At 49.4% G+C, this 26,617-nt stretch overlaps 2 protein-coding genes across 2 annotated transcripts in view; one reads left to right on the forward strand and one right to left on the reverse strand.

Moving 5' to 3' along the window:
- The window catches only part of LOC146073717 (rho crystallin-like), a 50,301-nt gene extending 37,252 nt beyond the window's left edge, over window positions 1–13,049 (forward strand). Inside the window, exons 2-9 of the mRNA XM_083181113.1 lie at window positions 4,338–4,505; window positions 5,291–5,407; window positions 6,338–6,412; window positions 7,747–7,869; window positions 9,388–9,497; window positions 10,615–10,780; window positions 12,007–12,089; window positions 12,816–13,049. Of these exons, the coding sequence (XP_083037239.1) occupies window positions 5,384–5,407; window positions 6,338–6,412; window positions 7,747–7,869; window positions 9,388–9,497; window positions 10,615–10,780; window positions 12,007–12,089; window positions 12,816–12,858 (624 nt within the window). The 5' untranslated portion in view covers window positions 4,338–4,505; window positions 5,291–5,383 and the 3' untranslated portion in view covers window positions 12,859–13,049. The remainder of the gene's footprint in view (window positions 1–4,337; window positions 4,506–5,290; window positions 5,408–6,337; window positions 6,413–7,746; window positions 7,870–9,387; window positions 9,498–10,614; window positions 10,781–12,006; window positions 12,090–12,815) is intronic.
- Window positions 13,050–14,418: 1,369 nt separating this feature from the next.
- LOC146073710 (prostaglandin-E(2) 9-reductase-like) lies at window positions 14,419–25,967 on the reverse strand. The gene is made up of 9 exons (XM_083181106.1): window positions 25,676–25,967; window positions 24,699–24,866; window positions 24,501–24,617; window positions 22,697–22,774; window positions 22,246–22,368; window positions 21,912–22,021; window positions 17,845–18,010; window positions 15,295–15,377; window positions 14,419–14,831 (listed from the first exon to the last, which is right to left on the reverse strand). The coding sequence occupies exons 1-9, from the start codon at window positions 25,760–25,762 to the stop codon at window positions 14,789–14,791; spliced, it is 975 nt and encodes a 324-aa protein (XP_083037232.1). The 5' UTR covers window positions 25,763–25,967; the 3' UTR covers window positions 14,419–14,788.
- Window positions 25,968–26,617: the final 650 nt, after the last annotated feature.

Below are 26,617 nucleotides of genomic sequence, written 5' to 3' on the forward strand. Positions count from 1 at the left end.
GGGTTATTATACCAGACTACCAGTGCCTGCAGGTGTCCTCACTATTATACACACTGGTGTTCCTGTAACATAGCGAGTGTGTTATATAAGCTGCAGTCAGCAGAACAGGCCTGTCCCCTCCCCCCACACTCATTCTCAAAATGGGCAAAACCAGGCTGCACTGCAGGTGGGGCAGATGTAAAAGGTGCAGAGGGAGTTAGATTTGGGGGAGTTGTTTTGTTTCTGTGCAGGGTAAATACTGGCTGTTTTTATCTTTACAATGCAATTTAGATTGTATCTTAAACACACCCCACCCAAATCTAACTCTCTCTCTGCACCTGTTCCATCTGCCCCACCTGCAGCTCAGCATGTATTTGCCCATTGTGAGAACACATTTGTCCTGCGATCAGGTGTGCACTAGGCTTATTGTTCTCAGGGCTCCACTGACACGTTATATAAGACGTTACATAAGACTCTCGGCAGGTAAATAATACTGAGCAGCATTGTGTAACTAGTACGGGGATGCAGAGACTGGTCTGGGCGTGTGGATACAGGGCACACGAGGCCTCTCATTCAGATGTGGGCAGAGGAGACGGGATGCGGTCATTTGGTCTACAGCATGATGCTTGATAGTCATTAGGTTGACACCATTAGGTCGACATGGGAAAAGGTCGACACGGGTCTAGGTCGACATGGGAAATGTCAACATGGTTCTAGTTCGACAGTTCTTTAGTTTGACATTGTCTAGGTCGACAGTCGACATGGGGTTTTTCACTTTATTTTAAACATGTGCCGACAGGTGGTATTTCATGCCCTACCATCCACTAGGGCGTGGTGGGAGAATAAAATAGTGTGCCGAGCGCAGCGAGCGATGGGAGGGGCTGCGGTTCACCTCCAACTGTGTCCATGTCAACTGTGTTGACATTCAGGTAAAAAAACAGTGAAAAACCCCATGTCGACCTTTTGACTGTCGACCTAGACAATATCGAACTAATGACCTGTCGAACTAATGACCCGTCGAACTATAACCATGCCGACCTTTTTCCATGTCGACCTAGACCCATGTCGACCTTTGTATTCCGGGTCATAGGGTCTACAATAAGAAGTTCGACAGTCAATAGATCGACCACTATTGGTTGACAGGCCATAGGTCGGTGCGTGAGAAATGTCGACAGGGTCGCAATCGGTCAACATGGAAAATGTCGACATAAATTTTACACTTTTACCAGTGTCTTTGTCAACATACGTCGACCTGGGCACGTATAAGTGTTCCGCGCCCCTCGCATGGCTCGCTTCGGGCGCAAAATTTAACTCTGTGGGAGTTATTCAGATCTGAGCTCAGTGCAAATTTGTTCGGAAAATGGACAAAACCATGTGCACTGCAGGTGGGGCAGATGTAACAGAGAATGTGCACAGAGAATTAGATTTGGGTGAGTTATTTTGTTTCTGTGCAGGGTAAATACTGGCTGCTTTATTTCTACAGGATTGATACGAAATCCCGGCGGTCAAAATCCCCCCCCCCCCCCCTTGTGGGCACACTAATTTATTCTCCCTCTATGGGGGATTCCGGCGTCAGGATTTTGACCGCCGGGATTCCGACCGCCGGGATTTACACTGCATCCCATTTTTACACTGCAATTTAGATTTCAGTTTCAGCACACCCCACCCAAATGTAACTCACTCTGCACATTACATCTGCCCCACCTGCAGTGCACATGGTTTTGCCCATTTTCCAAACAAATTTATACTGAGCTCAGTTCTGAAAAAGGCCCTATGTCCACATGGATAGTAAAGTATGAAAAACCACCTGTTTTGGTAAAAAATGTGAAAAACTAATTGTCCACCTATTTCATGTGTCAACATACAGTATGGCCTGACGACCAATAGCGGTGGACCTATTGGACTCTTTCCATGGATCCTGTGACCAGTTTGCCGTATTACTCAGTAACTCTATGTAGTGTTTTCTCCCCGTACAATCTCCAGATGTGAAATCTCAGGTAAGGATTAGTTATCGTCAGCGGCAACTCCCTCCGCTGTTATCAGCCCATTGCATACAGCAGTAAGTATATATACAGCCAGGTAAGCAGGACACTTCCCTCACACTCCCAGCATGGCCCTCACCAAGGACACCCGTGTCACCCTCAGCGATGGCAACACCATGCCCATTTTAGGATTGGGCACCTACGCATCTCCTGACGTAAGTCTCTCCGGAGTTATCTTCATATTTATCTTAGATTTGGGTGTTTTATTGTTTCTGTGCAGGGTAAATACTGACTGCTTTATTTTTACACTGCAATATAGATATCAGTTTGAAGTTCACCCCCCCCCCCCCACCCAAATCTAATTATCTCTGCACATGTTACATCTGCCCCACCTGCAGTGCACATGGTTTTGTCCATTAGAGAGTGATTGTGCCTTTCCGAGTGAATCAGAATAAGCCCCACAGTGCTAAAACAATAGAAGTAGATTCTGATTTGTTGCCCATAGCAACATCCGATGTGAAACCGAACTTCCATGCGAGTAAGGGGGACCAGTAACTTCTAGTCTATGGTAATCTACATCTGGTTGGCTGGGTTCCCCTGTTGTCATAGTGTAATGGCCAATGGGAGATGAGATCGGCTGTTATTAGGAAACAGGGATTTATTTTGATAGTCACTACTTTTTTTTTATTACCCGAATGATACAATGAATGAAAATGAACATAAAGTTGTGTCCACACGCTTCAATCTGCTTTAGATTCGATGTTAGATTCGATTTTCCATTAGATTTGGCATTACATCTTTGCATTCTGTTTGGCATTAGATCTGTTCTTTTGCATTAGATTTCAAAATCGAAATTCGATTTACATTCAAGGTACATTGTACACATTCGATTTACTGGATCGAATTCGATATTTCCTTTCCTGCACAGTCTATTTTTCTTTTCGATATAGAGAAAATGGGAGCGTGCGTCGAATCGAATGCATCTTAAAAACGATTCGATTTCGATTGGATTTTGCTTCTAAGCAAAATAGAATCGAAAACCTGTCAAAATCGAAGCGTGGATTTAGAGTGACAGTGACCCAGAGATGTGCGCTGGACAGGGCCGCCGACAGGGGGTGCCAGGGGTACAGCTGTCCTGGGGTTCGGCCCCTGGGGGGGCCCGGACAGCTGCCCACAGTGACACCCCCCCCCAACCCCGCACACCGCCTCCCCCACCTGGCGGCAGCCCAGCCAGGCATGCACGATACACAGTGCAGCCTGCAGAGCGCCGAGCCTAGGATACAGAGGGGCTCGGCGCTCTGCAGGCAGCACTGTGCCTGTGTTGTGCACTGTTCACAGAGAGCGAGGTCAGCTGAAGTGAGTTCCGGGCGCGGCAGGGTGGGGGGCGGGTGTTGTGGGAGCAGCGCAGGGGAGGGCCCGGACTGAAGGTCAGTCCCGGGCCTCAAAATTACTAGTGGCGGCGCTGGATGATCCCGTACGCAGCTACAGTGAGCAAACATGCAAATGTCATACACACCGGCGTCTTTGTAAATGTCAGCAGCTGCGTACAAAGACGCAAGAAGATTGTTGGGTTTATGGGTAGCCTTTTGGATCAGCAGGTCTCTGGAAACATAGCGCCCGCGCCTTGTTCACAGGGACTTCTCCGGTGTGCATGCTCAAACCACTCGGCCATTTTCCAAGTGACATCTGTCTGCAGTGCAGGGACTCCACCACAAGACACCAGAGGGGTAAGTATAATATTTGGATGCACCTTGCACCCATTATAGAAATGCCTATGCACCAGAGCCATTGCAGCTTGTACGGGATCACATACTTGGAGAGAGATAAAGTACTCACTCGGAGAGAGATAAAGTACTCACCAATCAGCTCCTGGCATTTATCCAACGCAGCCTGTAACATGGCAGTTAGCAGCTGATTAGCCACGAGTGCCACAGCCCACCAATCAGAATGACTTTCATTAGCCAATCGCTGCTTAATGCTGGTATCTGGTGCAATTACTGGCTGGACATTGCTACATTATTCTGTAGGGATCCAAACACAGGATCCAAATCCATAAATGACAAATATATAATATATATAGATCTTATCCATATGTCACTGGCTGGTCAGGAAACCGGATCAGGCAATAATGGAATGTATAGTGTCAGGCAATACTGCTATCTCCCAGGCTGCACTGATAACAAAGTCCAGGGAGCCTGAGGAATAATTACAGGTAATTGCTTCTATAGACAATTCCTTCCAGGTGCAACAAATACACAATGGGGGTAATTCAGGCCTGCTCGCTAGGCTGCCTATATTTATTTGCGTTATTTTTACTTGGATTTTTCCTGCCTTTTTATATGTATATATATTTATGTATTTAGTTTTTTTGTTTAGGTCCCTAAGAGTGTCGGAGAAGAAGCGACCAAGGTCGCCATCGATGTCGGCTATCGACACATTGACTGCGCCTATATCTATGGCAATGAGGTTCAGATCGGGAGCGCCATCCGCGCAAAGATTGATGACGGCACGGTCCGGAGAGAGGACATATTCTATACGGGGAAGGTATTTATTTATTAACAGTTTCTTATATAGCGCATACATATTCCGCAGCGCTGTACAGAGTGTAGTACAACATTCACATGAGTCCCTGCCCCAGTGGAGCTTACAATCTATGTTCCCTACCACATGTACACGCACACACCGACATTCTAGGGTTAATTTTGTTGGGAGCCAATTACCCTACCAGTATATTTTTGGATTGTGGGAGGAAACCGGAGTACCCGGAGGAAACCTACGCAAGTATGGGGAGAATATACAAACTCCACACAGTTACAGCCATGGTGGGAATCGAACCCATGACTTCAGCGCAGTATTTAAGGCATATCTGACTCATTGTCCATTTGTACTCATTTAAATGGGAAAATGACCCCCATGAAAATATAACAGATACTAGAGTATAATTATGTAAGCGATAACTATTGTATGGACCATCAGCGTATATCTTAATGACAGCAGAACATCAAACTTAAGCTGCCCATGCAATAGGGCGAGTCCCAGAGGATAGAAGTTACCCATGATCCCCCCTTGAACCGCTTGTACGATGTATCGTATGCAATCCCAGCCAAGCCTGCCAAAATGCTTGGGGACATGATAAATTTATGGCCCAGCAGGTGCAATCCTCAGGCTCCGATGCGATGCGCGGTCCCTGGTGTCAAATATTTGCTATTTGGTCACTTTTCATCCACGTGCTGGTTGGAATCGCCCCGTGTGATTGGGCACCTTTATATTTACAAACATCATCGCTGAGTCTTCTACTGACACCGAATTCTCTGACCGTTATTTCCCAGCTGTGGTGCACGTTCTTCTCTCCGGAGCTTGTCCGGAAAGCTCTGGAAAAGTCTCTGAGCGATCTCCAGCTGGAGTATCTGGACCTGTTCATAATGCACTGGCCTTTCTCTATCAAGGTATGTGACATCGAACGACTATCGAGCAACTATACGTGCGCCGCAATGGTCTAGCGATGGCGATCGGACTGTCTAGGTGGAATGGTAGTGGCCTAGTATCTTGTGACCATCTATGGGGTGTGCGACCGCGATCCCATTCACAGCCGCGATGGTTTCGGCATCGTACTTCCTACACGACCGATGGCCTCTCCAGAAGTTCAATGATTGACTGATGCGATTGGTGCGATTTATACCTGCTTGGTGCAGCCCAGATTTGCTACCCAGGCCAATGTTTGGGATTTGCGCATGTGCGAATATACAGCGACCATGTCTGAATCAGGCCCTATGTACGCAGCCGCTGGTCTGGCAAAGCTGCCGTGGGCGTGACAGTAGACATCTCACATTTGCCTTTAGTAACATTGGGGGTTATTCAGACCTGACCGCAAAGCTGCTTTTTTTGGGTGGGGTGTGTTCAAATGGAAATCTAAATTGCAGTGTAAAAATAAAGCAGCCAGTATTTACCCTGCACAGAAACAATGTAACCCTCCCATATCTCTCTCTACACATGTTGCATCTGCCCCACCTGTGGTGCAGACTGGTTTTTACCATTTTCCATAAAGGCAGCTTTGCGATCAGGTCTGAATGACCCCCTTGTCTGACACATGTTACTTATTTTGTTATATAAATCATCATTGTCTGCTTTGCACATTTGTCCTTTGTCCTTGTAGTGACAGCTGCGGAATATCTGTCCCCAATTAAAAGCTATTCTGCGCCTAATGAATTTCATTTATTTCTCAGTTCTGATGAATCCCCTCCTAAGTCTGTCCGGCTGGGAGGTGTAGATGAGGCCACAGCAATAAAAACTGCAGTAAAATAGAAATCTGTAACATTCCGCTGCATCCTGAATATGTATGAATTCCGCCTATACTATTACTGTCCCCTGTCGTACAGCCCGCAGGTGCCGAGACGCCCCGCAGCCCCGATCCTTTCCAGTACGATAATGTGGACTTCTGTTCTACTTGGGAGGTGAGTTATTCAGTGATAAATACGCTTCTGCAATGTACTTTATCTATGAGCTGTGACAGTTTTTTCTTTCACTTTGAGCTGTGACAGTCTTTAGCCCACAAACTCCCCACCCCACCCCCAGTCCCTATCTGCTCCTACCTCGTATCTGTCTTCACAGCTCCCTCTCTCCATATGCAGCAAGTTTAAAACAGATCAATGTCCCTGCAAAAATTGCTTTCACTTTCTGTTATGCCATATTTTTTTTTTTTCACATCAAGTGGGCTCTAGGGGTCACTGGCGGTACTTCACCTCATAGAGGTGAGGAGTAGTTAGCCTTTTATATATACTGTAGAGATCCATTCCTGCGGTTTGTAGCCATGAAACGTGAATCCCGAGCTGTGGGAATGCCACGCCATGATTACGTATACCACATCGCGTGCCAGTCCCTGAGGAGATAAGTACGCGCTTAATCGATTTGTTAATTGCTGATTAATTAATATGGATCATGTTACTTTGTAATTCAATGACCCCAAGGGGATTATTTCACTGTTGGCATGTGGTAGATTACTCGTGGGTGTCACAGGTAATACTGTGTGTCAGTGGTACAAAGGTGTATTGCCCTGCATGCATTATCAGGTCGTTCTATGGGATTGGGGAAATGGTGGCTCACACGGGTGCCGGACAGGGTCCCGACAGGCATTTACCTGACGTCGGGATCCCGACTGTCAAAACACTGACAGCCGGGTTCCCGACGGCCACCTGCTATTTTCCCTTGTGGGGGTCCACGACCCCCATAGAGGGAGAATAGAATAGGTGTGGCGTGCCTGCAAGGGGCTTTGTTGCGTTGGCCATGCTGTCTCGGTCCGGCCAGCTGGGATCACAACGTCGGGCTAATGACTGTAGGGATCCCGACTGTCGGACCCCTGTACCACACCCGGCTCACACTGCTCTCTGTCACGTTCAGGAGACACTGCACACAGTGGCGTAACTATAGTCCCACAGCCACCGCGGCGGCGGGCGGGTGCTGAGAGGGTGTGGGTGCCGTGGGGCTGCGGGACTATAGTAACCCCACTGCCTTCTGCCCCTGCCGCCGGCGCTTCTGTCTGCGCCGGGTCCTGGCTCTCCTGGCTACTGCTGCTAATGAGAAGTGACACTCAGAAAATGGCTGCCCCCATACAGCAGACCGTTTTTAAGGTTGCTAGAGAAGGCAGCGGGGGGACGGGACGGGTTTGTTTACCCTACGGGGGGGGGGGGCGCTGCCAACATTTTCGGCAGGGCGGCGCCAAATTAATAGTTACGCCACTGACTGCACAGAAAGCCGTTGGCTGATGCTTTGTTATTCCGTCTTCCTGCAGGCACTGGAGGCGTGCAAGGATGCCGGCCTGGTGAAGTCCATCGGTGTGTCAAACTTCAACCGGCGGCAGCTGGAACGTCTACTGAGCAAACCAGGACTAAAGTACCAGCCCGTCTGTAATCAGGTGCCATTGCTGCAGGGACTGCTCTCATTATATTATACATAAAGTGCTGTCATATAACTGTATATTGAGAGGACAAACGTGTTACGTACAGCGTCATGGACGAGAGGGCCCTGTCCCAAAGAGGTTGCACTCTATAGACCCCTCATTCACTAGTGAGATTTGGTCCTATTTGACCCGATTCTGACGGTTCGGGCTTATAAATTGGACCAAATCTCATGTGTTTGACATTCCATCCGACCCGATGCACCAACCCGTGCCCCAATGAAATGTAGAATGAGGTAGATTAGGGTGATTCAGGTTGGCTCGCAAAGCACATTTGGGGCCTGATTCAGGTTGGGTCGCAAAAGCAAATTCTCTCTCTAATGGACAAAAATGTGTGGACTGCAGGTGGGGCAGATGTAACAGGTGCAGAGAGAGTAGATTTTGGGTGGGGTGTGTTCGAACTGAAATCTAAATTGCAGTGTAAAAATAAAGCACCTCTGCACAGAAACAGAATAACACCCAAATCTAACTCTCTCTGCACCTGTTACATCAGCCCCACATGCAGTGCAGCATTGGTTTTGTCCATTTGCAAACCAAGGGCCTATTTCTAGTTAATTCAGAACAGGGTGAATTCGGGCCCGTTCCAATGTCTGGGGGTCTGCGCCGTGGGGTGCGGGGGCAGGCGGCGGCGGGAACGGGGCTCGCCCAGTGTCTCAGGCTGAGGTGTGCCAGGGGTGGGTGGCTAACAGGACGTCGACTCGACCCCGTCTTTGTCCAGGCACACGCTAATAAAAGTGTGTGTGTGTGGGGGGGGGTGTCATGCGTTCTGACAGGCGGCGTCTCAGGCTCTCGGTAAGCTGAGATGATTTGCAGCTTACTGGGCCCAAATGTGCTTTTCAAGCCCGCCTGAATCACCCCATTATGTACTAGCATTTTGAATATGGGTTTCTGTTAACCTGTAACATCTGGGATTGATATTTGCCTCACCCTGTATATATAATGTTTTGTTTCCATTCAGGACACGGAAGCTTTGTAGCTTCAGTTCCGTTTAATAAGTAACAGTAACGCCTCTCAAATTTGCTGAGCACTCAGTACAGTGACCACTGCGTAGTCTTACAGCAAGTGTCCCTGCACCTTTGGTAGAACCCCCCCCCCCAACTATTTGGTTATGCTGTGCCACCGATGGAGGAGAACCATCAGGTTCTCCCCCATCGATGCAAGACTATTTTACATCGGTCTTAAACCATCGATGATTTTGGATCATTGAAGGTCGATGGCCATCCCTGCTGTGAGCCGGGGGTTGCGGTGTCGTGTTTAAAGAACACATTGGGTGCAGTCTGCATTAATTCGCAGACGGGTTTTCACCAACAGGCACTGTTGCGTGTAACCAGTTTACGGCTGTTTCTGTAAGGTAGGTTCCACCTCCAGATTACTTGAGTTTATCATATTGTACTCACCCTCATGCAACCTTAACCAGGAACACCTCATTGCCTGGACGATATTCCATTCTCACAGCAGCATGCCTTGTGCCCGCAGGTGGAGTGTCATGTGTATTTAAATCAGAGCAAGCTGCACGCGTACTGCAAATCCAAGGGTATTGTTGTGGTGGCGTACAGCGTCCTGGGGTCACACCGAGACAAGAACTGGTAAGTGCCATCGGGCAAATCATGTCACCACCGTCGCTACTACAGCGGACGTGCCCCAAAGCGGGATATGGTCTTTTGGTTGACATGCATAAGGTCGACCGCTAAATGTTGACATGGCTAAGATCGACAGGTTCGGAAGGTTGATACAAGCATTAGGTTGACAGTGTAAAGGTCGACGTGAGGATTTCTTGAGCCGACATGTGGTGACAGACGGCATGGAGGGAGTAAATTATAGTGTGTCGAGCGCAATACAATAATACGGTGTCCATGTCGACTTACGTCGAAATTCCGGACAAAAAAAACCCATGAAAAACTCAACCTTTAGTAGAAAATAAAAGACAATAAATTGACAGAGGAGGTAGAATGTAGGGATGGCCATCGGTGCAGTTGCCATCGATGTTTGCCATCGATGGTGATTCTGCATCCATCCCATTGATAGTCTGATGGATAACCATCGATAGTTTTAGCTATCGATGACCATACATTATCTTTGACTGATTGGCCTGCGGGCCAATCAGAACTCGGGGGGGAGACTTCCGGGTGTCGGGGGGTGGAGCTATGCTTCGTGTCCCACCTTGGGGAAAAAAAGAAGGAAACATCGGTTTTCCCACATAGATGACAAAAGTATTCAACATCGGCCATAAACCATCGATGGTCGATGGCGATCTTAGAATGTGGGTGAGGGGCGAGGGTAGTCTAACTCATAGGCAAATGAGTCTCAATTTCAGACCTCAAGGAACCTCAGCAGGTCATGTGTTATGGATTTCTTTAATCATGCACAGGTGAGCTAATCTATTTTGTGCATTAGTAATTATCCCACCTGCGCCCACACATAGAAATCCTGACATGTGTGTGACCTGTTGGGGCTCCTTGAGGTCTGGTGTTGAGAACCGCTGTTACAGGATAAGAGGTGCGGAGGACCAAGGCGGGGGGCTGGAGTACTGTACCCCACAAACCTGTACCAAGTGTGAAGCCGGGCACAGAGTATCAGAGTCACTGAATGGGACAAGAGACCAGGTGGCATGGCTAGCGCTAGGAGCTGTACATGAGGACGGAGGGCCCTGCCTGTAAAAGCTTACATACTTATCCACCCGCTCTACCTTCCCGCTGTCTGCAGGGTGGACCTGAGCACACCCATCCTGCTTGAAGATCCAGTCCTGGCCAGCGTGGCTGCCAAGTACAACCGCTCCCCGGCGGAGATTGCCATGCGCTATGTCCTCCAGAAGGGAATCGTGGTCTTAGCCAAAAGTTTCAGCGCCGCCCGCCTCAAGCAAAACCTCGGGGTGACTACAGCTACGTTATTACTGTGTGTTATGTCTTTGTCAGCGGATGTGTATTATACCATCATAAGTGTTACCAGGAATATTTATTGTAATGGTTCCAGTAGCCCTGCCCGGTGCAGTTGGGCTCATTACCTGTGTGGTTGGACGGCCTGCATAATTACATATTCTCCTACACCTCCAGAATGGCTGGGAGGCTCCCGGATCTCTGGTGGCACTCCCGCTCACCTGTACGATTGGGCAAGTCTTCTGGAGCTGCCGCTTCCCAATGCCAGTACGCCCACTGCCCCCTCGTTACCGCAGTCGTACAGATTTCTGGGTTAAAACCTACAGGAGCCTCCATGTGTTCCCCAATAAAGAGGCTTACGCATTTTCTATCCCTAGTCACTCGCGCATACGCGATGCATACACAGTCATTCGATAATCACTCCATTCTCAGCGATCACCTCCGAATCAGGCCCATAAATTGGATTCCTCCGTTCTGCTCAATTTTAATTCGCTTTACATTCAGAATTCGCTTTTTAGTGACTACAAATAGTTGGGGCACATTGAGGGGAAGATTCATCAAATCTGACAGAGCGATAAAGTGGAGAGAGATAAAGGTGCATTTTTATTAAATCTTAGAGAGATACCGTAGAGAGAGAGAGATAAAGGACCAGCCAATCAGCTCCTAACTGCAATGTTACAGGCTGGGTATGAAAGGGGCTGTTAGGAGCACTATGGGAAGGGGGCCACTTAGGGCCAGGCTGTGGGGGGGTAAGTTAAGGTTAGGCTGCAGGCAGGGAAGGTTAGGCACTTAGAAGGAGGGTTAGGTGGTGGGATGTGGGCCTGGGGGGTTAGGAGACAGTGTAAGCGGGGGACAGTGGGAAGGTACGTATACTTACCTGATCCCTGTTGGGATTCCCTCCATCTTTATCCCGGCGTGATCTGTATGTATCCCATCTCCTCTATTGCCAGTAACATCGCAGTGACGACCTGATTGGTTGTTATTTTATCTCCTCCCATTGATCACTTGGCCTAAGATCTAACATCTCCCCTGTAGCCCATAAAATTGCAGTTAGTGGCTGATTGATTGGTACTTTATCTCTCTCTCTCTCTCTCTCTCTCTCTCCGAGATTTGAATCCTCTGCCCCTGAAACTGATTTTGACTGAATGATCCCAAGCGCTGATTGGTCAGTATTATTCTACGTGCTGTTCCCTAACATGAGATCTCCTCGTTCCCATCGCAGGTCTTTGAGTTTGAGATAAATCCCGAGGACATGGTGACACTGGACGGTCTGGACAAAAACCTTCATTACGGACCTTTCAAGGAGTAAGTCTCCCCTTCCGATCACAGGCAAAATATACCGGTGGTACCGGGAATAATGAGCCGCACCTGATATCTCAGCTTGTATTAGGGGGACATTTACTAAGATAGGACTTCTGTAGTGGATGGGATGTTGCCCGTAGCAACCAATTTCTATGGACAACATCCCATCTTCCATACAACTCACATCTTAGTAAATGTACCCCAAACTGCCATTTTTACAGTGTGAGCGAGATAAATGGTAGTTTGGAGCTGATAGGTTGCTACGGCAACCCCTCTACTTTATCTTTCTAAAAGGTTTGATACATCTGCCCTCTAGTGTAGGGATGGCCATCGACCATCGATGATTCAAAATCATTTATGGTTCATCGCCGATGTCGAATACTTTTGCCATCGATGGGGGAGAACCAGATGGTTTCCATCCATTGACGGAACAGTAAAACTATGGTTTTTTTTTAAAGTGCCGGGACACGGAGCATAGCTCCGCCCCCCGACACCCATGAAGCCCCCCCGTATTTTGATTGGCCCACAGGACAATCAATCAAACACAATGGTAGACCATCGATATGTAAAAATATTGATGGTCATCCATTGCATAGTTTAGCACTATCGATGGCCAGTTGCAGAATTGCCATCGATGGCAACCATCAATGGCAATGGCAACGATGGGCAAAAGATGGGCGTTGAACACAGGTGGGTCTTTATGTAATGTTGTGTTTTCGCCCCTTGCAGGATGAAGCAGCACCCGGAATACCCCTTCCATGACGAGTACTGATCTCCGGAATGGAGATGACGCCGGTAGTCCCTAACCAACCAGCCCATTTCTGTGTGGTGTCTGTAACGCAGTAGGTGCACTGGGAGCGACGGGGAACAGCTTTTACTGTATGGGACATAGCCCTAGTGTTCTAGGACATATCCCCTTTAGGGACCGGTCATGTTTTTGCAATAAATGAGAAGTGGAACGAGTGTGATTTTATTTCTCACTTCTAGATGTGTAATGCTGGATTGATGGTCGGACGGTGCGATCATAATAATATGTCAGCGTGTACAGGGCTGCAGAAAGGATACCACCCGGGCCACAATACTGAACAGGGGGTGTGGCATAATTACGGAGGCGTGGCCATGCACCCTTTATACAACATAATATTAGAAAATTGCTTTTATGTGCTGTGCAGGGCGGTGCCATGTGCCCTTCTGCCAGGGTCAGATTCAAGGAGTGGGCAGGACCAGTGTACTTGCTCGCCCCACTTTCAGCCAGCCTGCATTCTGCGTCAGCAGCCCAGCACACGCTAGGCGTTGGACTGTGACATCATAGTGCAACTGAAACATGCATGGCACTACAGGTATCGGACTAAAGGTGCCCCTACACGGTGCGTTTGCACCGTGCGATGCCATGCGCGCTCCGGCGGCATCTCACCGCACAGTACAAAAAGTATGTGCTGCATGTACTTTTTGTACTGCCTTCTGATCACATTGCATGCAAAACGCATGCGTTGCGATGCAATCCAGCCCATAACGGGTGCGATCATCGCACCGTGTACGGGCACCTTAGGGGTCTAATTTGGTGATTTACACAAAGCCAATAGTTTCCTCACATCTCTAGTGTTTGTAGATCTGCAATGACCTGGTCTCCCCCAGTATGATTGACATGCTGCGCCCATTACAGAAAATGGAGGCGTGTCAGCCCCATTTCTGGGTAAGCAAATGCCAGTGGTGGATCCAGGGGTGGGGGGCTGCACCACAGTTCCAAATTCAAATAGGGGAGCATCACCAACTGCCATTACAAACTGACTCATAGGCAGTGGTTGTTCCTCCTCCATTTCAATTTTGAACTGTGCTGCAGCCCCCCCCCCCCCCCCCACCCCTGAATCCGCCACTGCCAGCGGCTACATCCCTGGACCTAGCTTCACTGGCTCCGTAAGTGTGAATTACAGGTACCCGAGGATCCAACCTTTTCGGTCCCGCCGTACTAACATTTCACCCAGCATGTACCACCTTCTTGGCATGAGTTCATTACCTTACCTGTAAAAACATAATCATGTCGTCGACAAATGGTATACGCACAGTGATTATATATGAGCCTAAGGGGGTTATTCTGGTTAACGATTTGGATGCGAATTCGCACCCTTGCGAGTCAACCAAATCCCACCTTGCGAATGTTGGCCGGCCGTCACCCATTCGCAAGGTGGATTCGAACACAGGGCTTGTGAAAGGATGTTACACAGTAGAAGGAAGCCCCCAGTGATGTCAGCGCAGCCAGCGCAGAGGACCTGGTATATGTCTGTGATGGTTTCTAGGCTGCGGCATATGCGTTACTTATACATTGAATACATAGTTGCTTTTATAGGTTTTTATTTGCAGCAGCCACAAGTGATATAGTTCTGGTACACGACAGTATATCTGAAAACATCATATAACCTAGAAGCATATGTATAAGCCAAATACAGTGACAGATACGTGTTTGTGGGGTCTGGGATTAGGAGAGCGCAGAGTTTGGGGTCACACACACACAATATAGTAGCTTGAAATATGGCATCTAGGGAATTGAGGAGACAACACTGGGGGGGGGGGGGGGGGGCAAATAACCAGAGGAACCTACGCCGGGGTAATGCATTCTGGGTAATCATACAGGTTACAGGTGAAGCGTTATTCAGAGATCTGAGCCATCTGCCGCATATGCTGGGACAGGACTGGTCTTATGGGTCTCAGTAGTCATCGTGGAAGGGGTACTCGGGGTGGGTAATCCACCTGAAAGGGAACATAAGTGATTGTATTAATCTCCCAGCAGCCCTAGCGGTCGGTCAGCTGCTACACTGAACAGCGGTATCCAGTCATTATGGGCCAGATTCACGTTCCGATGTTTTGAGTTACAAGTTACATACTGGCCCGTCTGATGTAGCACCTCTCCTCCAGCCCGTGGCAGCTAAGGGAATCTGGCCATTTCCTGCACTGGCAGAGAGGCGGAGCTGTGTACGTGTATATAGATAATAGTATATAGGTAGGTGTAGCCTGTGAGTATATGCTGCCCTAGCGAATAAGTCTGAATCAGGATCTATGTTCTTTCATAGTCACGACAGTGGTTCTTGTTCTCTTGTAATCTGACTTTGCTACCCCCCCCCCCCCCCCTTAGTGCGTTATGTTATATCACACCCTGATACAGGCTGTAGTACAGAACATAGTGTAATATGCGCAACCAACGCGTTCTACTCACTGCTTGGCTCCGACATAGCGATAATTCTTATTAAGAGCTTCCAGTTCTTTCAGGTCGTCCGGTGATAAGTGGAAGTCAAAGATCTGTAACAAATCCCAGAACAATGAGCTAGAATCATCAGACAACCTGAGTCATCTCCCCAAGATAGGGCCTTATTCTGGTTCACTCTCAGAGGCAAATTCCTTCTCAAATGGACAAATCCATGTACAGATTTAGCCCCTCTCATTCAGTCCCGGCGCCCCCCAGAACCTCCTCTCTGGCGAGCGCCGGCGTGGAGGGACTCCATTAAACTGGGACACGCGTGTGTTGCATGCGTGTCCCAATCTCTACTTTAGGGAGACGGGCAGGGTTAGGGTGGGGGGTCGGGGTGGTGAGGAGGACCGTCGTTGGCGGCGGGGACCCTGGGGGAGCTCCGTTGCCACGGGGTGCGCGAGCGTCTCCTGCGCGCGTAACACTGACAGGAGCTGGCGTTAGTTTCGCCAGCCCCTGCAAAGATGAAGCCGGCTACATCTGTACACTGCAGGTGGGGCAGATGTAACATGTTCAGAGAGTTTTAGATTTGGGTGAGTTATATTGTTTCTGTCCTGGGAAAATACTGGCTGCTTTATTTTTACACTGCAATATAGATTTCGGATTGAACACACCCCACCCAAATCTAACTCTCTCTGCACCTGTTACATCTGCCCCACCTGCAGTGCAGCATGGGTTTGTCCATATGAGAAGGAATTTGCATCTGAGAGTGAACCAGAATACGCACAGTCCAATCATTTTGCTGCTACAGACAGTGATAGATGACACAATCCCACTCATTGGATGTTACATGTTCCTGATGTAGTAAGGAGTATCAGGGGAATAATTGTTTGGTGTCATTTCCGGACTTGAAGACGAGACCATCAGGAGAAGAGAACGAGAAGTATCTCCTCTGGGGCCTATTTATTAAAGAGGAGTACGAGAGAAAAGCGATGTTCTCCCAGGATTGTGCCAAAATGAAATAATTGTTCTAGAATTCCGGAGAGATCCATGATATCCGGCGTTCACTTAATGTGCCACGGGTTGATGAAATTAAGCTATTAATTTCCTTTTGAGGACTCGGAACAGTTGGCTTGATATATATGGAATAATAGGTTTACTGTGCAAAGGATAATCGGCCCTCTGTGGTCATTATGGGTTGCTAGGAAGCGTCTAGAACAGGGGTGTCAAACACAAGGCCCGCGGGCCAAATCCGGCCCGCCAGACCTCTTCATGTGGCCCGCGCAGCCGCCGCCAGCCTTCACCTTTTATTCACGATTTTTTTTTTTAAACAAGAAAGCCGCCTCTTCAGCGCATGCGCGGCAGCCTACAAGCCAGAGAACGTCTGGCCTCTAGCGCAGTGCCGCCGGTCGTCAACCCCTCCTCCGCTCCCACCTGCTGTATAGGAGCCAGAGAGAGGAAAGAGCAGGTCCGTCGTGGTGAATGGTGCTGCTGCTGCTGTGTGCTCCAGGTCACTTACTGCTGAGTGTGCACTGCACAGTGACCGGGAGCACGCTGCCCCCCACTCCTGGATAGATAGTGCGAGGAGCGCTACTCACAGGAGGGAGGGGGAAATGCGCCTGTGTGAGAGCGCAGCTGTGTCCTTGGTGGTGGAGCAGCTCAGACTGGAGTGGACGCATCAGAGCGGGTAAGTGTCAAACTCTCTGCCTATGTGTGTGTGTGTGTGCACTGGCACATTGCAGCCCATCATTAATTGCTGTGTCCCATGATAATAACAGGACATATGCCCTAAGACTGAGTGCTGCCCCCCTGTGCAGGCAGCGTGTGCCCTAATGCACTGCAGTTCACAGCAATAGCAGGAGGGAAATGCTACTGCTGAGTATACAATAATTGAATGCAGTGACAATAATTTATGATAATAAAGAGTGGACACATAGTCCTACAGATACAACCGGCCCTTTGAGGGTGACCAAACTGCTGATGCGGCCCCCGATGAATTTGAGTTTGACACCCCTGGTCTAGAACATCCAAATATAAAACAATGGGGTTGATGTATCAGGCAAAGTAAAGTAGTGAGCCAGTGAAGAAGTTGCCACTAGCAACCAGACAGCTTCTACATACAGTATAGGAGGGTAATCAATGGGTGATGAGGTTTCTGAGAGTCAGCAATATCGGCTTTATAATGCGAACATGAAGCGCACGCAAATGTGACTTTTTAAAAAGTCAAATCTGCATCGTCAAAAACGAGCGCTAGATTGTTGAATCCGTAGCTGTTTTCGACAATCTGCGTCCGTTTCCGCCAATCCACGGCCTTTCCGACTGTCTGAACGTTTCCGACAGTCGGGAGATTGAATAACGGTGGTCAAATTGTCTGATATTTCTGACTGTACATCCAACGCAACATCTTAATTGTTTACATTTCCCAGATAATGTTGTGGAATTTGCAGTTATTGGACACCTGAGATTTGCTTTTCACATTGATCTTTAGCATACATTCTCCTGTGCAGTAACAGATTGCCATGTAGCCCCCCAGGACCACCCGGCCACCACCCCATACCCTCTCCTCATTGGATAACAGACCTGAAAATTCTCTCTGATCCTTGTGGGGCTGAAGCTCTTCACCAGGACAACCACGCCCAGCTGAAGGAAATATCTTAGCGCCACCTGAGCTGGAGACCTGTTGTGTTTCCTGGCAATAGCCACCAAAACGTGATCCTCAAGGACAGCTGGTGCATTCTGGTCAATCCTAAGACAATGATGTCATTATCCCAGTGATAATATACAAATTGTGCTATGGTAACGGGTACTGGGATGTGTTCAGCATCCTGTCGGATGGGAAGCGTTCAGTCCCAATAGCAACGCTGACATCCCAACTGCCGGGTTGCATTGAAACTAAGTTGCTGTGACATAACTACTGATGTGATGCTGTACCTGTGTATGAATCAATCAATCCATAATGTGCATTTCTTAGTGTCTCAGGTGTCAGTGTGTTCCGGTGTCCAGGGTGTCCGTGTGTTCCGGTGTCCCAGGTGTCAGTGTGCCACTGTTCCTGTGTCCCAGGTGTCAGTGTGTTCCGGTGTCCAAGGTGTGAGTGTGTTCCGGTGTCCCAGGTGTCAGTGTGCCACTGTTCCGGTGTCCCAGGTATCAGTGTGCCACTATTTCCCATGTCCCAGGTGTCAGTGTTTTCCGGTGTCCCTGGTGTCAGTGTGCCACTGTTCCGGTGTCCCAGGTCTCAGTGTGTTCCATGGGGGTCCCAGGTGTTAGTGTGTTCCGGTGTCCCTGGTGTCAGTGTGCCACTGTTCTGGTGCCCCAGGTGTCAGTGTGTTCCGGGGTCCCAGGTGTCAGTGTGTTCCAGGGTCCCAGGTGTCAGTGTGTTCCAGGGTCCCAGGTGTCAGTGTGTTCCAGGGTCCCAGGTGTCCGTGTGCCATTGTTCCGGTGTCCCAGGTGTCAGTGTTTTCTGGTGTCCCAGGTGTCAGTGTGCCACTGTTATGCTGTGTCAGGTGTCGGTATGCCACTGTTCCGGAGTCCCAGGTGTTGGTGTGCCACTGTTCCGGTGTCCCAAGTCTCAGTGTGTTCCGGTGTCCCAGGTGTTGGTGTGCCACTATTTCCTGTGTCCCTGGTGTCAGTGTGCCACTGTTCTGGTGCCCCAGGTGTCAGTGTGTTCTGGAGGGGTCCCAGGTGTCAGTGTGTTCCGGTGTCCCTGGTGTCAGTGTGCCACTGTTCTGGTACCCCAGGTGTCAGTGTGTTTCGGGGTCCCAGTTGTCAGTGTGTTCCGGGGTCCTAGGTGTCAGTGTGTTCCAGGGTCCCAGGTGTCCGTGTGCCATTGTTCCGGTGTCCCAGGTGTCAGTGTTTTCTGGTGTCCCAGGTGTCAGTGTGCCACTGTTATGCTGTGTCAGGTGTCGGTATGCCACTGTTCCGGAGTCCCAGGTGTTGGTGTGCCACTGTTCCGGTGTCCCAGGTCTCAGTGTGTTCCGGTGTCCCAGGTGTTGGTGTGCCACTATTTCCTGTGTCCCTGGTGTCAGTGTGCCACTGTTCTGGTGCCCCAGGTGTCAGTGTGTTCTGGGGGGGGTCCCAGGTGTCAGTGTGTTCCGGTGTCCCTGGTGTCAGTGTGCCACTGTTCTGGTACCCCAGGTGTCAGTGTGTTTCGGGGTCCCAGTTGTCAGTGTGTTCCGGGGTCCTAGGTGTCAGTGTGTTCCAGGGTCCCAGGTGTCCGTGTGCCATTGTTCCGGTGTCCCAGGTGTCAGTGTGCCATTATTTCCCGTTTCCCAGGTGTCAGTGTTTTCTGTGTTCCAGGTGTCAGTGTGCCACTGTTCTGCTGTCTCAGGTGTCGGTGTGCCACTGTTCCAGTGTTCCAGATGTTAGTGTGTGACTGCTATGGTATCCCAGGTGTCGGTGTCCACTATTCTGGTGTCCACTGTTCCGGTGTCCCAGGTGTCAGTGTGTTCCGGTGTCCCAGGTGTCAGTGTGTTCCGGTGTCCCAGGTGTCAGTGTGTTCCGGTATCCCAGGTGTCAGTGTGCCACTGTTCCGGTGTCCCAGGTGTCAGTGTGCCACTGTTCTGGTGTCCCAGGTGTCAGTGTGCTACTGTTCTGGTGTCCCAGGTGTCAGTGTGGTCCAGTGTCCCAGGTGTCAGTGTGTTCTGGAGTCCCAGGTGTCAGTGTGTTTCGGTGTCCCAGGTGTCAGTGTGTTCCGGTGTCCATGGTGTCAGTGTGTTCCGGTGTCCATGGTGTCAGTGTGTTCTGGTGTCCCAGGTGTCAGTGTGTTCCGGTGTCCCAGGTGTCAGTGTTCCCGTGTCCGTGTTCCGGTGTCCCTGGTATCAATGTGCCACTATTTCCAATCTCCCAGGTGTCAGTGTTTTCTGGTGTCCCAGGTGTCAGTGTGTCACTATTTCCAGTGTCCCAGGTGTCAGTGTGTTCTGCTGTCCCAGGTGTCGGTGTGTCACTGTTCCCGTGTACCAGTTGTCGGTGTGCCACTGTTCCAGTGTACCAGGTGTCGGTGTGCCACTGTTCCGGTGTCCCAGGTGTCAGTGTGCCACTGTTCCGATGTACCAGGTGTCGGTGTGCCACTGTTCCGGTGTACCAGGTGTCAGTGTGTTCCGGTGTCCCAGGTGTCAGTGTGTCACTGTTCCCGTGTACCAGGTGTCAGTGTGCCACTGTTCCGGTGTCCCAGGTGTCAGTGTGCCACTGTTCTGGTGTCCCAGGTGTCAGTGTGCCACTGTTCTGGTGTCCCAGGTGTCAGTGTGGTCCAGTGTCCCAGGTGTCAGTGTGTTCTGGAGTCCCAGGTGTCAGTGTGTTTCGGTGTCCCAGGTGTCAGTGTGTTCCGGTGTCCATGGTGTCAGTGTGTTCCGGTGTCCATGGTGTCAGTGTGTTCTGGTGTCCCAGGTGTCAGTGTGTTCCGGTGTCCCAGGTGTCAGTGTTCCCGTGTCCGTGTTCCCGTGTCCCTGGTATCAATGTGCCACTATTTCCAATCTCCCAGGTGTCAGTGTTTTCTGGTGTCCCAGGTGTCAGTGTGTCACTATTTCCAGTGTCCCAGGTGTCAGTGTGTTCTGCTGTCCCAGGTGTCGGTGTGTCACTGTTCCCGTGTACCAGTTGTCGGTGTGCCACTGTTCCAGTGTACCAGGTGTCGGTGTGCCACTGTTCCGGTGTCCCAGGTGTCAGTGTGCCACTGTTCCGATGTACCAGGTGTCGGTGTGCCACTGTTCCGGTGTACCAGGTGTCAGTGTGTTCCGGTGTCCCAGGTGTCAGTGTGTCACTGTTCCCGTGTACCAGGTGTCGGTGTGCCACTGTTCCGGTGTCCCAGGTGTCAGTGTGTCACTGTTCCGGTGTACCAGGTGTCGGTGTGCCACTGTTCCGATGTACCAGGTGTCGGTGTGCCACTGTTCCGGTGTACCAGGTGTCAGTGTGTTCCGGTGTCCCAGGTGTCAGTGTGTCACTGTTCCCGTGTACCAGGTGTCGGTGTGCCACTGTTCCGGTGTCCCAGGTGTCAGTGTGTCACTGTTCCGGTGTACCAGGTGTCGGTGTGCCACTGTTCCGGTGTCCCAGGTGTCAGTGTGCCACTGTTCCGATGTACCAGGTGTCGGTGTGCCACTGTTCCGGTGTCCCAGGTGTCAGTGTGCCAGTGTATTAGCTATGACTATGAGACACACATTTGCAGGACCATTACCCTGTGTTGCTCTCTCGTTATTTCTTAGAATTATCCATTTACATTTTTTTATTCCAATCCTGAGAACATAACGCAGGAGAAATGATAAATAACCATAACCAGATCATCAGGGGGAATTTACTAAGATGAGAGTTCTATATCACATAGGATGTTGCTATGGGCAACAAACCAGAATCAACTAGTATTTATTTAGCACCTTCTAGAAGATAATAGATAGCATCTGATTGGTTGCCCATAGCAACACCCCATGTGAAACAGGCTGTTGCCATGGGCAACCAATTAGTACATTTTTATTCTCAGGGGAAATTAGTAAATAGAATAATATAGACCTCTTCACTTTTTATTTTTGTTTTTATAAAAATACCTTTCTCTGCCTTTCAGTGATTGGTGGAGATCACTGAGGAATGATGGTCTATAGTGACAGTGATAACCCGTCACCAATGGTAACGGGTAATGGTGATACATTTATCCCGACGCCATCCTTTACCATTTCTTGTCCCTGCTGGACCCCAGCAAGCTGTATCCCACCAGGACGATATCCTGGGATGTGCAGTACTCCAGCAGCTTCCTCTGACTCAGGTAAATATGACATTCCACCTGTAGGGGGCAGAGGTCACCTGATCAATCCAGGCCCAGAGACTACCAGCAAAACTATCACAGGCAGCAGCTGGGTCAGGAAGTATGGGAGTGATTCAGGTTGGCACACACAAGAAAACTCCTTATTTAATGGACAAAACCATGCTGCAAACAGGCAACTCTAAATCACCACTCTACAGGGGCATACACACTGGGCTGAATCAGGCCCTAAATACTCCTAATACCTGGTTACAGACCGGCTTGTACTTCAGTCCCGGCTTGCTGAGAATCCGCTCCAGTTGTCTGCGGTTAAAGTTGGACACTCCGATAGACCTCACCAGCCCGGCGTCCTGACACCTCTCCATAGCCTGGAATAGCCGAAGGACGGAAGTTATCTACACCTGTCTGCCTTCCATCCCATCTTTAGCCGGTGAATGGTGGAAAACAAATGACTTAGAATAAAGGACAATGGCCCTTATTCTGGTTCACTCGCAAAGGCAAATTCCTTCTCTAATGGACAAAACCATGTGCACTGCAGGGGGGGGGGGGCAGATGTAACATGTGCAGAGAGATTTAGATTTGGTTTTGACCATTTGAGAAGGAATGTGCAGAGTGAACCAGAATAAGGACCGTCACTGGCTATACCATACAATACATGTGTATGTATATCACAACATACGTGTTTGTGTCACTCACCTCCCAGGTGTCCCGTAAGTCGGTATTGTGGAAAATGAGCTGACCGTTCTCATCCGTGGGGAAAGGACAATCTCCTGGCTGCCAAACACAATCCATACACACAGAGGTGGGTGTTATATGGGGAATACAGAATTCCGGAAAACTTGAAGATGGAAATCTGTAATGTGGACTGTATACAGGGGTTAGGTAAGAAGTGACGACACAAAGTAGGTCGACAGTGGAATACCGGCTCAACCTGGTAAGTATTTTCGGTATGGGTCATAGAGTCAACTATTAGGTCACCAGTCATTAAGTCGACCAACCTTTTTACTGTCGACTAATATGCAGGGTCAAAAGTAAAAAGGTTGACATGGCTTAGATCGACAGGGTCAAAAGGTTGACACAAGCAATAGGTCGACATGGAAAAGGCAGACATGAGTTTTTCACGTTTTTTGGTGTTGACTAATGTCAACATGGACACCGTCTACGTGTACCGCGTCCCCTCGCTTGAGGCACGGCGCCTTACTACGCTTGGAACACTATTATATTCTTCCTCCAAGTATAGCTATTTTGGAATTTAAAACAAAAAAACCTAATGTCAACGTTTTTCATGTTGACCTTTCACATGTATGTGTTGACATTTTGATCATGTCGACTTAAAGTATGTCGAATTTGTCATATCTCGATCAACAGTGGTCACCTATTGACCTATTTATTGTCGGCCTGCCAACCGCATCCCAGTATTTTTATCATAGCGCTATTCTGACCCCCCCCCATACACACACACATGTAACCATAAATGCCACTTCCTGCAGCCTAACCCTAACCACCCCTCATCCTCATCGACCTGCAGCCTAATCCGAATCCTCCCCCTAGTGTCTATCCCTAACCCTACCTGGTGCCGTCTTTCCCATTGGGTTTAATGGGCAGTTGCCCAGGGTCCCAAGGATTCTAGGGGCCCAACCCAATGGGAAAGACAGCACTGCCACGGGGAGCTACGGCTGCGGTGACTGGGGTGGCGAACAGCAGGGTCTGGGCACTGACATCCAGGCAGCAGGGATCCAGGTAGAGGCCGGCCAGATGCTGATTGGCTGAATTCTCTAAGCCAATCAGCGTCCGGCAAGTCTTTTTAAAATGTTTTCAAATTCAGCAGCGCTGCCCGCCCCGCCACCTGGCAAATAGCGCTACAAGCTGCTCGCCGCTGCTGCCCAGATCCCCGCTGCCTGGACGCCACTGTCCGGATACCCGCTGCCTGGATGCTGCTGCCTGGACCTGCTGCTGCACATAGGTGGGGTGTGTGTGGGGTGTCTGTGTGTGTGTGTGTGGGGGGGGGGGGGTTGCGTGTTGGGGGTGCAGTGAATTGTTTTGCCCAGGGGCCCACGCTGATGTTAAGAGGGCCCTGACCCTAACCCCTGTACTTACCTGCAGGCTGTGTCGGAATTCTGACCTTCGGAATCCTGCTGTCGGTACTCAGGGGTAGATTTATTAAGCTTGGTGAAGTGATAAAGTGTCTGGTTTTTATCACCGGCCAATCCGCTCCTAACTGTCATATTTCAAACCAAGCCTGTAACTTCACAGGTAGGAGCTGATTGGCCGGTGATAAAAACCAGCCACATTATCACTTCACCGAGCTTAATAAATCTGCCCCTGAGACTTTTCAGTTTCTGACAGTCGGTATTTTGACCGCATACCATGTACAGGACCAATAGACTAACCAGCCTAAATCTGTACAGGCACCCAAAAAGTCCTCTTTATGCAACAGGACTGAACTTGTGGTTCCCCCTGTGCTACAAACATGTCAGTCTTACACTGATAGGTGCAGTACCTTCATTTCCAGAGGCATGTGTATGATAAACAGGTCCATGTATTCCAGCTGGAGATTTTGCAGAGACTTTTCCAGGGCCGGCCGGACGAGCTCGGGGGTGTGGTACGTGCTCCATAGCTGCCGAAATAGTAAGGACACTATTAATAAGACATTACACCTGTACAGCGCCAGTCATGAGGACAATAGACCTTCCTGTACCTTCCCCGTGTAAAACAGGTCTTCCCTCGTCACTGTCCCATCTGCGATCTTCTCCCGGATGGCTCGACCAACTTCGGCCTCATTGCCGTAAATGTAGGCGCAATCAATATGGCGATACCCAATCTCAATGGCCACCTTGGTCGCTTCCTCTGCCAGGCTCTTAGGGAACTGGGCACAAGGAGAACAGCATCAATAAAAGCAAGCAGCAGACACTAGACACACATACATATATATATATATATATATATATATATATATATACACAGAGAGAGAGAGAGAGAGAGAGAGAGAGAGAGAGAGAGAGAGAGAGAGAGAGATGATATACATGGGTTGGGATCATTTGGTCTACAAGAAGTTGGTCGACAAGCATTGGGTTGACACCATTAGATCGTCATGGGTCTAGGCCGACATGACTTTAGGTCGAACAAACATTAGGTCGACATGGGCAAGGTCGACAGTCAAACAGTCGACATTGGGGGTTTTCACTGTTTTTATTTACCCAAACGTCGACACAGTCGACATGGACACAGGTTAAGGTGCACCACGTCCCCTCACATGGCTCGCTACACTCAGCACACTATTTTATTCTCCCACCACGCCCTAGTGGATGGTAGGGTGTGAAATACTGCCTGTCGGCACATGTCAGCTCAAAAAACAGTGAACACCCCTATGTCGGCCTTTTCACTGCCGACCTTGCCCATGTTGACATAATGCTTGTGTCGACCTAATGACCTGTCGACCTAAAGCCATGTCTACCTAGACCCATGTCCACCTTGACCCATGTTGACCTAGACCCATGTCCACCTTTCCCCATGTCCACCTAATGGTGTCGACCCAATGCTTATTGCCTATCATGTTATAGACCAAATAACCGTATCCCATATATTTAATTATATTATATAATAAATAATAAAAATATATATATAAATTATATTATACATTATATTTCTATCAGAGTAATACTCATATGCACTCACGTGTTCTGGGGCGTAGGTGCCAAACCCGATTACTGGCATTTTGCGTCCGTTATTCATGACGATGGCGGATTCTGCGTGCAGGTCCATGTTCGATGTATCTGTACTTCGCGGTATTTGGGATTTCTGTCGGTTTCTGTAAGACTGTCGGCTTTTATAGACTTAGTACACACCTCTGTTCCCATCAATATATGCCCTTTCCTCCCCCAAAAACCTAAATAGGACACATCACATTGTCCAGTCCCCAATTGGGCTAATGCTAGCTCCCCGCGGCCGCGGAACAATGAGCCTCTCTGTCAGTCCAGGGTTACAGTCCATTATCTGTCTCACAAGCTTTCAATGTATCATTTTCCCAGTTTTTAACGATTTTGAAATAAAAAAAAATTTCGGTTTCCACCTGTTTCCAACTCTATATTTATTTATAGCGGAGCTGAAAACACAGAGCCGGTTCCCGCATACAAATATCTGCCCAGCGAGGCAAGAAATTAACCCTTTTCTACAATGGGCCTAATTCAGACTTAACTCTAACCGTCATATCGGGTAACATGCAGCCCACGGGACACATGCGGCCCGCGAACAGCTCCTGACTGGCCCACCGCTGCTGTATTTGTGTCCGATGGTGGCTGTGTGTGTGCATGGTGTGCTCCTGTGTAGCCATCCTCTCCTGCAGCCTAACCCTAACTATCCCATCCTGAAGCCTTAACCTAACCTTACCCTCTCCTGCAGCCTAACCCTCCCCTCCTGCAGCCTAACCCTAACCTTACCCTCCCTGCAGCCTAACCCTAACCATCCTCTCCTGCAGCCTAACCCTCCCCTCCTACAGACTAACCCTCCCCTCCTGCAGCCTAACCATAACCTAACCCTCCCTGCAGCCTAACCCAAACCTTACCCTCTTCTGCAGCCTAACCCTCCCCTTCTACAGACTAACCCTCCCCTCCTGCAGCC

This window comes from Crinia signifera, chromosome 4, assembly GCF_055691185.1.
Source record: "Crinia signifera chromosome 4, ASM5569118v1, whole genome shotgun sequence".
Taxonomy (NCBI): domain Eukaryota; kingdom Metazoa; phylum Chordata; class Amphibia; order Anura; family Myobatrachidae; genus Crinia; species Crinia signifera.

Bases quoted from the DNA above. Each gene is read 5' to 3' on its own strand.
- LOC146073710 (XM_083181106.1), bottom strand. From the start codon at position 25,762: ATGGACCTGCACGCAGAATCCGCCATCGTCATGAATAACGGACGCAAA. The intron at 18,011-21,911 runs GTAAAGGATGGC...TCATTGTCTTAG, and splicing joins TCCAGCAGGGACAAGAAATG to GATTGACCAGAATGCACCAG. The intron at 14,832-15,294 runs GTGAGTAGAACG...GTTCCCTTTCAG, and splicing joins CGCTATGTCGGAGCCAAGCA to GTGGATTACCCACCCCGAGT.